Source organism: Hemibagrus wyckioides, linkage group LG21, assembly GCF_019097595.1.
Source record: "Hemibagrus wyckioides isolate EC202008001 linkage group LG21, SWU_Hwy_1.0, whole genome shotgun sequence".
NCBI lineage: Eukaryota > Metazoa > Chordata > Actinopteri > Siluriformes > Bagridae > Hemibagrus > Hemibagrus wyckioides.
In genome coordinates, this window is record NC_080730.1 from 3,005,644 (window position 1) to 3,020,445 (window position 14,802).

General features: G+C 36.9%; 1 protein-coding gene across 2 annotated transcripts; it reads left to right on the forward strand.

The window, feature by feature from the left end:
- Positions 1-2,601: 2,601 nt before the first annotated feature.
- On the forward strand, positions 2,602-14,579 carry cldn19 (claudin 19). Of its 2 annotated transcripts, none has more exons than XM_058372928.1 (5): positions 2,602-3,272; positions 7,887-8,051; positions 9,003-9,087; positions 9,843-9,989; positions 13,022-14,579. In XM_058372928.1, the coding sequence occupies exons 1-5, from the start codon at positions 3,050-3,052 to the stop codon at positions 13,056-13,058; spliced, it is 657 nt and encodes a 218-aa protein (XP_058228911.1). In that variant the 5' UTR covers positions 2,602-3,049; the 3' UTR covers positions 13,059-14,579. The 2 variants fall into 2 exon arrangements, with proteins under 2 accessions (XP_058228911.1, XP_058228910.1); XM_058372927.1 differs by having other exon boundaries at positions 2,604-3,272; positions 13,425-14,579.
- The last annotated feature ends 223 nt before the right edge of the window (positions 14,580-14,802 follow it).

The window sequence follows — 14,802 nt, forward strand, 5'->3', positions numbered from 1 at the left end:
TCAAAAGGGAACTTCATCCTCATTTGGATTACACCGGAGAGTGTGATTATGAATAATGTTCTTTCTACACTCATATATAGTCAGTTGGTGTTGTGTGATGCTTATGTAGAATGTTATTATGTGTATTGATTAGGAGGTTGTTGTCCTCAAAGTCTACATGGGGTTGGCATCTTCTCTTTGAATGCCCGAAATCTTCATGAAGCAGAATCCAACAGGTCCATCTCTGGAGGCTTAGGATACTCACAGGGTCAGCCTCTTTTCTCTGAAGGGCCGAAATGTTCATGAAGCGGATCTCAACTGGATCAGTGGTCCAACGCCTTAACCACTAAGCTACCACATCCCCTTGAGAACCGATAGGATATGAGGAACCTCATCCTCATCCTCATGTGTGTGACACTGGAGTGTGATGATCAATCATTTCTCTAAATCAGTGCAATGCAACGTGAGATGGTTTCATGTCAGGAATAAACCACCATGAATTGTGTTCCTATAGGAAAATAATCAACAACAGGGTGGTGCGATATGGCCCGGGATAGCTGTTACCATGGTTACTGTAACCCCACCCAGCAATTTGGCACGAGTACACTTTTCTATCCGTTAGGTTATATCGGCTTTTTAATCAGTTGTGTTTTGTGCTCCAGTTCCTCCACTCCTCCACCCCCGGGGCCTCAGCTCTGTGTGTCTGAGCAGCCAGTGTGAGTTAGCGGCGTTTTGCTGCCTGGTATTTTAATCCGTTCAGACAGACGGTTGGTGAAGACGTGTTTGGAGAAGAACTGCGCAGATACAAACTGCTCTAATATAAACAAGGAGCTCAGGGGAATCATGCGGTGGAAGGGAAATAGGGTGGAGTGGGCAGTTTTGGGATCGCTTGGGTGGACGAGAGCAATTTTGTTATCCGTTTATAGTTACACACAAAGTAGGGAAAATTCGAGAAACAAGATTTTAGTTCCTGTTACATTACAGCAGCTATAAACAGTGGTTCCTTCAACAATCACCCACATTTTCTCAGACTCTGACACTAGAGACTCCTTCCATAAATGTTAAATAAACATCTCCTCACCTCCTCAAAGTTCATCATATCAGCGATTATGCAGCATTTTACTTTGTTAAATAAAGACAAATTTAAATCGGATTATTATTAGTCTTAAATCATTTTTTGGAGTGTTGACTAGACAAGTCCCTGTGAATGAGATAGAGTTACTATAGAAACGATAATGTATGCGAATGAGCGCATTAATATTAACCTGTGATTTGTCTGACAGCCGGCACTACTTTCTGATCAGATCTGAGAATTCAACACAGCTGTGATCAAAATATTGGCAACCAAAACTTTCTTCGTAGTCTGTTCAACATCTCAGGACAGTCAGGTAGCTGCTGTTGCTATAGAAACACCTAAATATATAATAGAACGCTCCTAAAGAAGATATAGCATGAAAGGCCAAACATCCTAAATTATCTTTAATTCACATGCCTCATGATTAACCTCGCAGTTTTCTGGTGATTTCATAAGAGTTTTTTTTTTTTTATAGAAACTGTTACCGTCTCCAAAAGATACGCACTCTGTCCTTCTTCCCATTAGCGTTTACGGCTATTTCCTAACCATTTGCCTCTCAAGGGTCAGTTAAAGCACAAATCGCAGAACTTGTGCCGCCGGTCACGCTTTTGTTGTTTTTCATCTGAATCGTGATATCTGGACGGCTAGATCATGCCACCGCTCCTCGGGTTCTCACTATCAGTTGGGTTCTTTATCACAATTTCTAGACAAGCTCAGACTAGAAATCCAAATCTTCTGTCTGTGGGGGGAACAAAAAGAAGACTATTAACCTCTTAGTGTATGAAAGCATCAATCCCAGAGGAGATTTGAAAAAAACAAAAAAAAAACCAAGTGTTCAAGTTGATGATGATTTTAATGGTGTATGTTATACATGGTGTCAAAAACATAGAAAAAACAAGTTGTGAATGTTTATAAATCTGCACCATCTCCACTGCTGGATGGAAGGAATGTTTTGGATGAGTATCTTCCAGCTCATGTGTGACTAACCCAAACGGCGCCATCTTTCCTTACTCCGCTGACCTGCTCGCACTGACACTGTCTCGAGGATTAACTCCAGCGAGGTTCCCATGGAGCTCTGTAGAGCTGTCATAGGCCAGGCTCTTAAATCTCCAGCGAGAGCAGCAGGTTTTGTCTTCCTTTCATGAGCGGACTGTTTAACGAGTTGATTTACGCTCGCTCTTCTCTTCTGGGTTCTGGGGTTTCCAAGACTGGCATGTCTTCTTCCTAAACTTCAGTAGATGCCAAAAAACCCCAAAAAGGTACAACAACAACAACAACAGAGTGTATGATAATAACATCTGTTTTCTAGTGAGAAAGTTATAGATGTTATTTAAAAGTTGAACCTTTTGTGATATTAGGGTTTAATGAGCTGAACTTTGCCTCACATTCCTTTCAGTGGGAAATGGATCAACCAATTGGGGCGAACTTTAAGCCCTGACCCTCCGCCCCCTTTTTCGCATTCAGCCTGTCAGAGCTGCTTTTGTGTCTGAAGTATTGCTTGTGTGTGTGTGTGTGTGTGTGTGTTTTTCCCTCCTATTACTGCCTCTCAGCCCCCCTGAGCACCAGTACAGTAGTGCGACGAGAGCAGCTATGCAGTGTGTACACCAGCTCTCATCACCAGCCTGATGCTAAACTTTGGCCAGCGCTGACTTCCAAGGTTTGTTCTCGAGTTCTTCTGGTTCTCCTAGCGTGGTGGAGTTGAATGTAAGGAAAGCACAAAGCTCCAGATGCCATTGACTGAAGTGAACGCGAGCGATAAGAGGACACACCGAGCAGGCAGAAAGTTTTCTGGAGGAAGAAACCATTTCCTTTTGTTTTCTTTCTGAAGAACATTGATTGCTTTCCGCCAAGCAAGGAAACATCAGTGCTCAAAGCGAACGTCTTTATGGAAAAGCTCTTTGTGGCTTTTTTCTAGAACAGCATTCTGATTTGAATTAATAGAACTAAAGCCAGAAAAGACAAAAACAAAGAAGAAGAAGAAGAAGAAGTGTAAGGATGGCGAATTCAGGATTTCAGCTCATGGGCTACTTCTTGGCTCTGGGCGGCTGGATCGGGATCATCTCCACCACCGTGCTGCCCCAGTGGAAGCAATCTTCGCATGGCGGAGAAGCCATCATCATGGCAGTGGGGCTGTACGAGGGGCTGTGGATGTCCTGCGCATACCAGAGTACGGGGCAGGTGCAGTGCAAGATCTTCGAATCGCTGCTGTCCCTCGACAGTAAGTACCATGGTGCTGATGAGAGCTGACTCTCACTAAACCTTCTTTGTTTTTTCTTTAAGTTACACTTAAAGAAGAAAACGAGAGCAGGAGGTAAAGAGTTCAGAGCACTTACCAGCGCTGCTCATTATACAGACTTCCTCAAGCATCATGTAATAAGCCTTAATGAAATAATATCAATTATAATTACACAAAGCTAATCAACTTTTAGCTGTGAATCAATTCATCAGAAATATAATTTTGACTTTATTTGGAAACATCTCTGTCCTTCATTTGCTCTGTTAACCAGATGCACTGATTTATCATCTTATTTTCTGCACATCAGAGTAACAGAAGCAGCTTATTGTCCTGATTTCATGAATGGTGGTTGTTTTTGAGAAGAAAAGCCTAGTGTTGAGACAAACACCAGAGATATGTCCAGAATGCTAAATGCTCCTCTCTACACAATACGCTTCCATTGTTTCATTGCTTCATTATTCTGCAAATCGGTGGTGTATCTTATGCATCTTGCGCTAAGATATGTGCCGGGCTTGGGTTATTAGGCAATTTTATTACTAAAAGGCCCATAATTGTAAACCAAGCTCAGAGAATGTCTGAAGAGTCTGTGAGGATGACAATGATATCAGAGAGTGGATTGTTGTTTGTTTTCAAAGAATTAGGCTTTGGATAGGGAAAACCACAAGCTTGTTAGTCAAACGACTTACAGCTTCATCGTTTGCTTCATCAGTCACCTACTCAGTAGCTTTGAGCACCAATAATGCTGGAGGTGACTGTAGCTTATTTACTTTCTCTTTGGGCTTCGTGGTTAGGAATAGAGGAAATATCATGTCCAGGAATTTTGATAATGCTTTGATATCATTGATAAATCTTTTCTTTTTATTTCTAGAACTATAAAGATAAAGCAAAACTGATAAATTGCACTTCATGAATACTTCTAACAAATACACAAGACAACAATTGTCAAAATAAGCCCAAGATTATAATAATGTTAAGGAAGCAACATGGCTCATTTCCATCTGCATCAATAGGCGCTCAGTATACACTGTGAACTCCTCGGAGAATACTGTACAACTCATGTTAGAAGCCACAAAGGGTGATGGGACCGTCTGATTCCACTGTCCCCTCCCTCGCTAGTGCCATTGTTGCTCTAGTCTTAGGTCATCAGGATGGATAGTAACTGCAATGTTCTGGCTTGTGTATATACAGACAGCCTCGGCCTCCTACAGCGCTGCATTGTTTGCCCTCTGGTTCGCGATTCTTTCTTGAATAATTGTTATTATGCATGGAGTCATCTGACCTCCGGACAACCGGCACTGTATGGGACTAAAAACACACACACTCACCACACAACACACACACCACACACACTCAGAGCCATGCCAAGCAGATTGATATAAAAAAACCACTAATGAAACCCTTGATATAGAATATTTGGATATAATTTTCGAAATATTTATTTATTTATTTATTTTTTATGAAGACCAAGAATTAATCTCAGTATTCCAAAGTATTCAGCTACCTACATGAACCTCAAAAAGTATTTTTTTTTCATCATTAATCTCTCGATTGTTTTATTTAGAATAGCCGCAGAGACACGCGGGGTCCAAGCACCTTCCACAAATCAGGGTAAGCGATGCCTGGACCCCGCACATCGCTGCGCCTTTTCTTAAAAGTCTATATTTTTGGTTTATATTTTAAAACGATTAAACTGATATTCACATTCAAATCAGTTGCTAATGAGTTTTTAATAACAGAAGAACAGAATTTTGGGTCACTTTAATGCTGTTAATGGTGTTTTCTAACAGATAAACAACACAACAGGAAGTGGAAGATTTCGGCAACTTGTCTTTCATTTTGGGTCTCAGTGTTACCGTAAATGATCACAAATAATGTTCTTCTGTAACGACAGCTTGTTTTGTTTAAGCATTATTAGACAACCTTTACGCTTAGACACAAAGAAATACGTCAATAAAAAGAATTTTTTGCAATAACTAAAAATATGGTCACGGCACCAGACTGAGACGTTTAGAAATGTTACCTAAAGATGCTTAGAGAATACCAGAAAACTTTATTTGGAGTGAATTAAACTGTCTGATTAGTGATTATTTAATTAGCTTTTTTAGCATAGAATGTGTAATGACATTTGAGACGCCAATAAATCAATAATCTAGTTCACATTTAGTCACAAAAAAAACGCAATAAAAGCTCACAAAGAGCTGAAATAAATGAGACAAATGATGTCATAGGTTGTTGGAATTCAAGGCTTGGACAATTTAGATTAGTTTGTGGATTGGTTCTGGATCGCTTGAAATAAATAATCGACTTAAACTGGACCGAATGATCTGTTTATCAAACCCTCTACAGTTATACAAATTTGAAGCCGGTCATTTTAGAGGTACAGATTAGTCGTTTTACATTTATGTAGATTTATGATATGATTATGATTTTAGATTGTTACTTGTGTAAATGCAAATAAATAGAATAAATTTGTCCAGTTTGATAAACAAGGCTAAAGCTAAGCTTTTGATAAAACCCCCTCGTCGTATCATTTCCATACACGACATATATATATACGTCTTTGGAATTCTGATCTAAATATGCCTGACATAATAAAGAGTCTTATTTTCTGAGAAATGCATAGCCATATGCTATGCGCAGATATTTTTTTGTGACGTACAAAAGTGGCCCACGAGCCGTCGAACAATAAACAAAGCCTAAAACACACACGCAGCTTCTTGAAGTATGCACTCTGACAAAGTGCACACTTTGCTGGCCTTTTCTTTGTTTGTGCCAGGCACCGCCAAGCTTGGCACCGGCCACGGGATGGTGGGAGGCAACCTCCGCCCCTCCGCTCGGCCCGACTCTAACTACTTCCATTGAAAGGGGAGCTCGGGGATCAAAGCGACACCCTGCTGGGTCAAACCACCCTGCTTCAGCACGAATCACACCGAGAGATGAAAGCAAGCAAAATAAAAATCACTTTCTCTTTCTAAAATCTGGCTTCAAAGTGAGTCTGAATGTAAATCAGACTTCAAAAAAAAAAGTTACATGACATCTCTTTTACTCTCTGTCTGTTTTATTGCTTCATTTCAAGTCTCAAAGTGCAAAAGGTCAGCGAGGAAAAAGCCCGAGCTTTTTTACTGCTAAACCCCGTAGGACGATCCCAAAGCATTAAGAAGTCATTGTTATGAGGCGGACTCTCATGTCATACGCATGAGCCTGGTACACAACGAGCAACAGACGAGCGAACAATTCTCCTTTGTGGAAAACACCACGCTAATCCCGGCAGCGTGAAACACGTATCCCAGGCCCTCCTACGGCGTTCTGTATGCACTGGAAAGCCGTGTGGGTTTTGTGTGGAATTTCACAGAGGCATCCAGTCAAACATAACACCAGCATGTAGCAGTGTAGCAACCTCGAGAGATGTCCAGAGGTTAAAGCTGGATTTATAGCTGCTGTAAAATGGAAAAAGAAAAATAGTCACATAAATGAGTTTGTTGCTAATCGAAATATTGTTCGTCACTTGGGCAGGTTTGATATGACAAACTTTTACACAAGGAAAGAATTCAGAGAGAAATCTAGAGACAATTTTCTAAAACAAAAAATACTCCAAACATTTTAACTCACCGCTTTTTAATATTCATTCAAAATCAAACATTGAATACTGTACATATAAAACTTTGGGATTTTTTTTTTTAAAAGCTGGAGATGAATTCGTGATTTTTTACACAGAAAAAGTGCCATTTCTAATTATTTAGCACAATGTTCGTATCCTAGGTTCCTTCCTGAGTTTGTGTAAATGTATATACCCTTATAGTTTAAGCTGCTTATTTACACCAATTCAGTCAACATTTTTAATAACGACAGCTAAGTCTAACCGTTGTTTAGGGTTAGGGTTATGGTAGGAGTTTAGGGTTAGACTTTAGGGTTAGGGGTAGAGGTTAGGAAGGGTTGGGCTTAGATTTTAGGGTTAGGAAGGGTTAGGGTTAGGAAAGGTAAGGGTTAGGTTAGCAGTTAGGATTAGAGTTTAGGGTTTGGGTTAGAGTTTAGGGGAAGGGTTAGGATTAATCGCCCCCTATAGAAGGGGGTGTTTATTTATTATAGTGACTCACTGTGATGGCCGAGCTACATTTTTGGAAGATTTAGCACATGTATGTTTTAATTGACGCTTTTTCATCAACATTTTGTCGTTTTCTGCTCTCTGTGATCTTTGTCTTTTATGATTTATGTAAATAAATGGGAAAAAAAGAAATGTTTGGAAGTGTGGTAAACCTTTGGACAATGAAAACATTTACATAGAACTTTTTTTTAGTAGTGTCTTAGTAAGGTGTTGAGCAACTACTTCATATCCTGTGGATGGGGGTTTCTCATTATTCTCACCTTCATTTTATCACTTGCTCACTTAAAATAAATATCAATTATGATCTAATAAAGCTGTTCAAGCCCCGCCCCCTGGCCCACTTGTTTCCAGGACTTTAACAGCCACATATTTTCTTTGTGTGTTTATACGCAGCATTATTTCACTCTTATGAACACTGTGAATCTTCAGCCAGTCTCCTAATCCTACTGTTTCACCTTTAATAAATATTTTCATTCTTTTCATGCTCTTTCCAGTCCACATTCAGACATGCCGAGCTCTGATGGTCATATCTGTGCTGATGGGCTTCATTGGTGTTATAGTGAGTGTAGTAGGCATGAAGTGCACCAGGGTGGGTGACAACAACCCCGCCACCAAGGCCAAGATCGCTATAGCAGGAGGAGGCCTCTTCCTACTCGCAGGTACACACACACACACACAGCCTTATAAAGAAAACCCATTATTTGATGGGTACATGCTTCATAAGACATTCACAGAGGCTGTATAAATATTTTATGAAGTGATGTGGATAATAATAATAATAATAATAACAATAATAATAATAATAATAATAATAATAATAATAATAATAATAATAATAACAGTAATAATAATAATAATAATAATAATAATAATAATAATAATAATAATAATAATTATTATTATTATTATTATTATTATTATTATCATTAAATTAACTTTTTTTTTTAAAACAGTCAACAAACAAGATATATATAGTGCTTCATAAGAGTGTAATTATGCGACACTCTACAACACCATTATAAACATAAACAAAAAAACAATTAAATTTAGTTTTAATAACAATTAAAGAAAGAAAGATAGATAGATAGATAGATAGATAGATAGATAGATAGATAGATAGATAGATAGATAGATAGATAGATAGATAGATGTTTGCGAGCATTCATAAGGCTTACATATAGGCTTCATGGAAGTGCACTCAAAAAATAATAAAAGGAATAAAGGGGATCTCCTCCCTCTTTTATTCAAAGACAAATAAATATAATTTATTATCATCTAATGGGGTTTGACTTTATCAATCCAGTGCTTATGAATGTGTTATGAAGGGTCGTTGAAGTTTTTAATTTATTTTTTTAAACAAGATATCACCATATAATCCAATTAGAGTAATACAGTACTGCAATTGCACATAATCAGGAAATAGCTGTGGTAGTAAACAAGTTCTAGATTTCATCGATTCTTCTTCAGCTGGTTGTTTGTCAGGATTTGGGTTATGTATGTTTATGCCCTTGGCTGACAGATAAACAAGTAAACAGGAAGTTGGGAGTTCAGGGGAATTTCTTAACAAAACACTGCTAATAAACTTTGACTAATTTGTATCTCTGGGTTAGGTTTGTGTACGCTGGTGTCCGTGTCCTGGTACGCAACACAAGTCTCCGTTCACTTTTTCGATCCAAACACACCTCACAATGCCAGGTAAGGAGCTAAATATTCACTTATTTATTCACTATTCCTTTTATATTATTTGCATTCACACTTAAGGAGACAAATGAGCAGGAAATTCAGTTTTTTCAGTTATTCCTTTTACACCACAGATATTTTCTAAAGATTCTCACCATCCTCTCTTTTTTGTCACTTCAGCTAATACAAACAAACAAACAAACAAACAAACAAACAAAAAGAAAACACTGACACTGGAGATTCCTTCCATAAATGTTACATACAGAAAACGTTACCATGGCAACAGTAACACACATTTGTTTAACCTTTTATGTGGAGCGGCTACCATACGAGTCTCTGTGAACGATCTGTTACTATAGAAACGACAGATTATAACGGGCTCATTGATGTAAAGCAGCGATGGATATAAAAGTTTTTGACCAATCAGAATTTAGAATTCTTTAGAAATTCAAATTTAGAAATCTTTAATGGTTAAATACCTTAAAGTGTTTTATACACTGATTCACTAAAACATTTTGATTAAAAAAATGTGGCAACTCTTTTTGAAAAGAAATTTTATTTATTATTTATTTATTTATTTATTTACAATTCTAATTTATATATTTATTTTTAATTAATTAATTAATTACATTTTTACACAATTTATATAAATCCAAAATGTCTTACAATCTTAAAAATTATGTCGCTTAAATTCATCACTTTTTCAACACTTTTTCCTTTAAATGTTATGAATGCAAACTGAAATCCTTGAAATCCCTCTTTCTTTTCAGGTATGAATTTGGCTCTGCCCTGTTTGTCGGATGGGCGGCGGCCTGCTTGACGATCCTGGGCGGCTCTTTCCTCTGTTGCTCCTGCGCTAACGAGGCCCGAGGCGGGCAGCAGTATTACCGGCAATCACAACCCTCCACTGGCAGAGAGTATGTCTAAAAAAAAAAACTACAACCACATTAAAGCGTAAAAAATAAATAAATAAAAAATGTATAGAGCGGCGGGCGAAAGAGACAGAGCTCCTCCCCTTTACCAGGATTACACCTCTGTATGTCGAATAGCTTCTTTATTTTTTAAGCTTTAGATACACACCATCTGCTTTCACACTATACACACCTGTACAGTCTACATAAGCTGTTATAGCACTTTCTTATGAAACAGTCTCCACTCGAGGGTCGTGTCTGAAGGTAGAGGTCCGTTCTGGCTCACCAAAACCAAAACCTCCGTTCTGGCTCACCAAAACCTCCCAAAACAAACAGTAATTTAAAATAATCTGGAAATAATTCGTAAAGCAAATGACAAATTTTCTCCACATTTGCACTGATGGTTAAGATTCATCCTGTAGAAGAACAGCGGTGTAATCTGGGTTTAGTCACTGTAAAAGAGTCAGAACTTTTAATAAAGTGAGGGATAAGTAAAAAGAAAGAGAGAGAGAAAGAAAAGAGAGAGAGAACTCTGGATATATAAGGACAAGGATCATGTTCTGTCATGTTTTTTTCTTGCCTGGCCTGGGCTGGAAGGTTGGAGCTCTGTTTGCCAGCTCGGAATTTCCTCAAACCATCACGACTAAAACTCCACTGACGAGACCAGGTGTTATAAGCGTTTCACTGTCTACTTATAAAGATGTTATAGAGCTTTTAAAATATATCTATAACACTTTCAATATCTGACTTTCGATTACATTCATTACATGCTATTGCGAAAAATGCATCTGTAAGGCCTTATGAACCCTTATAATTATTTATAACAACTGTTATAAGAATGCATTACACAAAGTGCTTATTACGCATTAGTACATCATCATTACATCTTCCTATAAGCATATCCCTATGCATGTTATGAATTTGTTTTATGGTTCATTAGCCTTCATTGACAGTGTGATGATATTTACAGCCAAAACAAACATAAGAATTCATAATGCATTATAATTACAAATATACCATCGTTATATCAAATACGTAATATGTATGCAAAGTAACACATGACATAAGGCTATAGTTGCATGCACTACACATTATACAGCATGACTTCATAAAGTCTGGTTCGTTAGCTTGTTATTACCTGGTATAACATTCTATTATGTGGTATACAGTATACTACGGATTTAAGAAGTACAATTTGTGTTGTAACGCATTTTAACTTTCGTTCTCATGTGTCACAGTGCATTACATCATTAGGTCGCAGATGTTATAAAACGTTATGCCAACTGATATAAGTTTATAGAATGTAAAGACTTTTATGGTAATATAAAGAGTTATGCATCTTACTATGTCTACTTATGAACAAGACAGATGTCACGATGGCACTATAATGCTATTTGAATTCATTTATAATGCATTATGAATTCTGTGTTCGTAGCAGGAGTTAGCACTATTTCCAATCCATTATTATTATTACAATCAGATGGAAAATCCATGAAACGTACAGGGAAGTGGTAGAAAGCGGAACGCTGATCTCTGGGCTCTGAAATGCAGATCTGTCAATCATCACCTCATGTACAAAAAAAATAACAAAATGAATAACAAAATAATTTAAAAAAAATCACAAAATAAATTAAATTTAGAAAAGAAAGCTGAGATTAGACAACTATGATATTTAAAAAAAAATTTTGGCTTAATTTCACTTATTCAGGAAATGTGATGGATTTTTTTAACTTGTTTGTGTAAAAAAAAAAAAAGTTTGCATCTCCTGATGTTTCTGGGTTCATATGTTATAAGCATTTATAGGATGTTATAACACTTTCAATGACTTAATATATATATGTATATATATATATGACTTTCATAATGTGTTATAATGCATTCGTAAGGCATCCTAAATCCATAATATTATTTGTGAAAATGTGAAACGTTCTAAGAATGTATTATACACCCATAATACATACTTTACTACATCATCACTATGTTTTCTCATAATTACTTATATATGTTATGAATGTGTTCATAGCTCATTATGAATATAACCTTCATAGAAAGTGTTAGTGGTGTTATTTTTTATTTTTTTGAAACACTTTAAAAGAAATGATAATGTGGCTTATATTAAAAAATAATAAAATAAATAATGAAATAAATAAATACAAAAAAAGAATAAAAATAATATAAAAATAAAATAAAATAAAATAAAATAAAATAAAATAAAATAAAATAAAGCCAAAATTGTACTTAGTCTACCAAGAAGGGAATTTTTTTTTAATTAAAAATAAAAAAAAATAAAAATAAAAAATAGATCAATCCTGGAAAAAAGTAACAGTGGACAGAACACATTACATCAAACTTGACTAAATCAGAGCCTGAATGTCTCCACTTGACCAAAAGTAAGTGCACCCCTGACCCTCACAAGCTCCACCTTTTTCTTCTGGAAGTCTTTACATTGGATTTTGAGAAATCACAGCTGTGGGGATTAGTATTCATCCAGCTACAAGAGCATTAGAGAGATCAGACTCTGATGTTGGGTTGTTGAGGAGACTCCACTTCCAGTTCATCCCAGTGTTTCCAGTGTTCAGTGGGGTTGAATCAGGGTCAGGGTTCTGTGCAGGACACCGTAGTTCAGCCTTCACTGCTGGAGCAGGGTTTGGGCCTCAGCTTGGGGATGGGATGTCAGGGATGGTCAGGGGTGCACAAACTTTTGCCCATATAGTGTAGATTTGTCCGTAGGGGATGCAAACTTTTGAACTGTATAGAAACACATCATCATCATCATCATCATCAATCTGAAACACTTCCTGAATTTATTAAAAATTATCATTATATAAATCTATAAGAAATAAAACACCCCCCTAAGGGAATGTACATGATGTCATGATGAGCACTAAGCAATGCTTTAACCCTTTCATTAACCTTTCCATATCAGCTGCAGAACCTCAGCGTGTGTTAACACCCCTAACCCGAGTTGACCAGCCGGTTGAATGGTCCTCTAATGCTCTGTTCTTGTCTGGCTCTCTTCTTCTCTTCCATAAATTCAGGGCTGAGTTATTGAGCGAGACTAGTTTCCCAGACTGACCAAACCTCCCTGCCTTTACTCGAGGACTGGTCAAGCTCCGCTCTCTGTTTTCTGTTCCCTACTCTACTCTTCTACCTAGATTTCAAATTGTCTCTCTGCTATACTGTACGCTGTGTCACGTCTTCCTTCTTTAAGTCAGATCCTGATGAAGAACAAATGTGGGTCGAAGAATTTTGTTTGATGTTTGTGTATGCTTGTGGTATATTAGTGTGTGTGTGTGTGTGTGTGTCTGGTTTATCCGACGTCCCCCCCTAAATCTTTGTTTCTAAGTGTCTACGCGTTATTCTCTCCACTCTAACCCAGTATGACATTTTATTTTCGTTTTAACTGCAAACTTAAACGTGTCTTTTTCTTTTAAATTGCAGAGCAAATGTTAAAAGTTCTCCACCAGACAAAGGGGAGCAGTTCTTGTAGTTTGGGAGAGGGGCGACTCCGTTGGTCTCACGCTGGGTTAGATTTTGGCAACTGACAAGACACTCTCTTGGAAATAGATAAAGTAAAACAAATGACGGATAATTGTTTAATTTTGAGAAAATAAAAAACGAATGAAGACGAAGAGAATTGACGTACTACTGTTAGAAATGATCTGTACTATGAACCATCATGTACGTACTTCTGAATGCATTCTTAGATCTATCAAAAGACGTGATATTGTACTGTAAAGGCTCAGTGTTGCTCTATATGCCACTGATAAAAAAATTTCAACATGGAGTGAGCCAAACGCAGAGATTGTGAAAACTTCCTTCGAAAGATTTTTTTTTTTTGTTGTTGTTGTAAAATTAGACCACAGTTGTATCTTTCATGAGACTTGATTCAGGGTACGTTAATGATGCATTTGATCAGTTATGCAAGATATTCACTGTTGTTGTTGTTGTTGTTGTTGTTGTTGTGTAGCGTAATAGCGTGTCAATGCATAACCAAGCTTTCACTTAGATTTGACTTTTTTTTTTTATCTCTAATCTGAACAAGACCGAAATGACTTTCCTGTTTATTTTCGGAATATCCTTCATTTTCAGAGGCTTCGTCCTCGATGTAATGAAGTTTTATCGCGTTATTGTAAAGTTTCGATTAAAATAAGACCCACACACACACACACACACACACACACACACACACACACATACACAAACATAGAACAGATGCTTTCTGCTGTTGCTTGTTCGTTTTTTCTTTCTTTTTGCTCTCTCTCTCTCTCTCTCTCTCTCTCTCTCTCGCTCTCTAAAACATTTAGTGCACAGATGATTTGTGGAGATGAAATTCGGACCCCTGACTCGCTCAGGTGTTTGGGTTCAGCTCACACTGAGACGCACTGGTCTACTTTTTCATTAGATGTCATTCGTGTGTCACGGCTGTTTGTTCTCTTGTAATCACGAATCCTTTTTTTTTTCTTTATATTTTCCAGCCAACTTGTCTCCTAATATTGAAATATGTACCATCTCAAATAAAGTGTCTTCTGTTTGTTTTTTTTCTCCCGTTTTTAAAATGAAATAAAAAAAAAACAACAAAACACACAAAATGAACTGAACTGTGGTGTTTTTTTTTAAATTTATTTATTTATTTTTTTGGTATAATTTCTGAATATTTTTCGGTGCAATTTATAAATTTGATTAACAAAAATATGTTGAATTTTATACTGTTTAACAATTTTTTTTTGTTAGCCAAACAAACAAACAAACAAACAAACAAACAAATAAATAAATAAATAAATAAATAAATAAATAAATAAATAAATAAATTTTAGTC

What these genes read in the sequence shown, in the direction of transcription:
- cldn19 (XM_058372927.1), top strand. Translation starts at nt 3,050, where the DNA reads ATGGCGAATTCAGGATTTCAGCTCATGGGCTACTTCTTGGCTCTGGGC. An exon ending in ATCGCTGCTGTCCCTCGACA is followed by an intron (nt 3,273 to 7,886) that starts GTAAGTACCATG and finishes TGCTCTTTCCAG; the next exon opens with TCCACATTCAGACATGCCGA. An exon ending in CAACCCTCCACTGGCAGAGA is followed by an intron (nt 9,990 to 13,424) that starts GTATGTCTAAAA and finishes TTTAAATTGCAG; the next exon opens with AGCAAATGTTAAAAGTTCTC.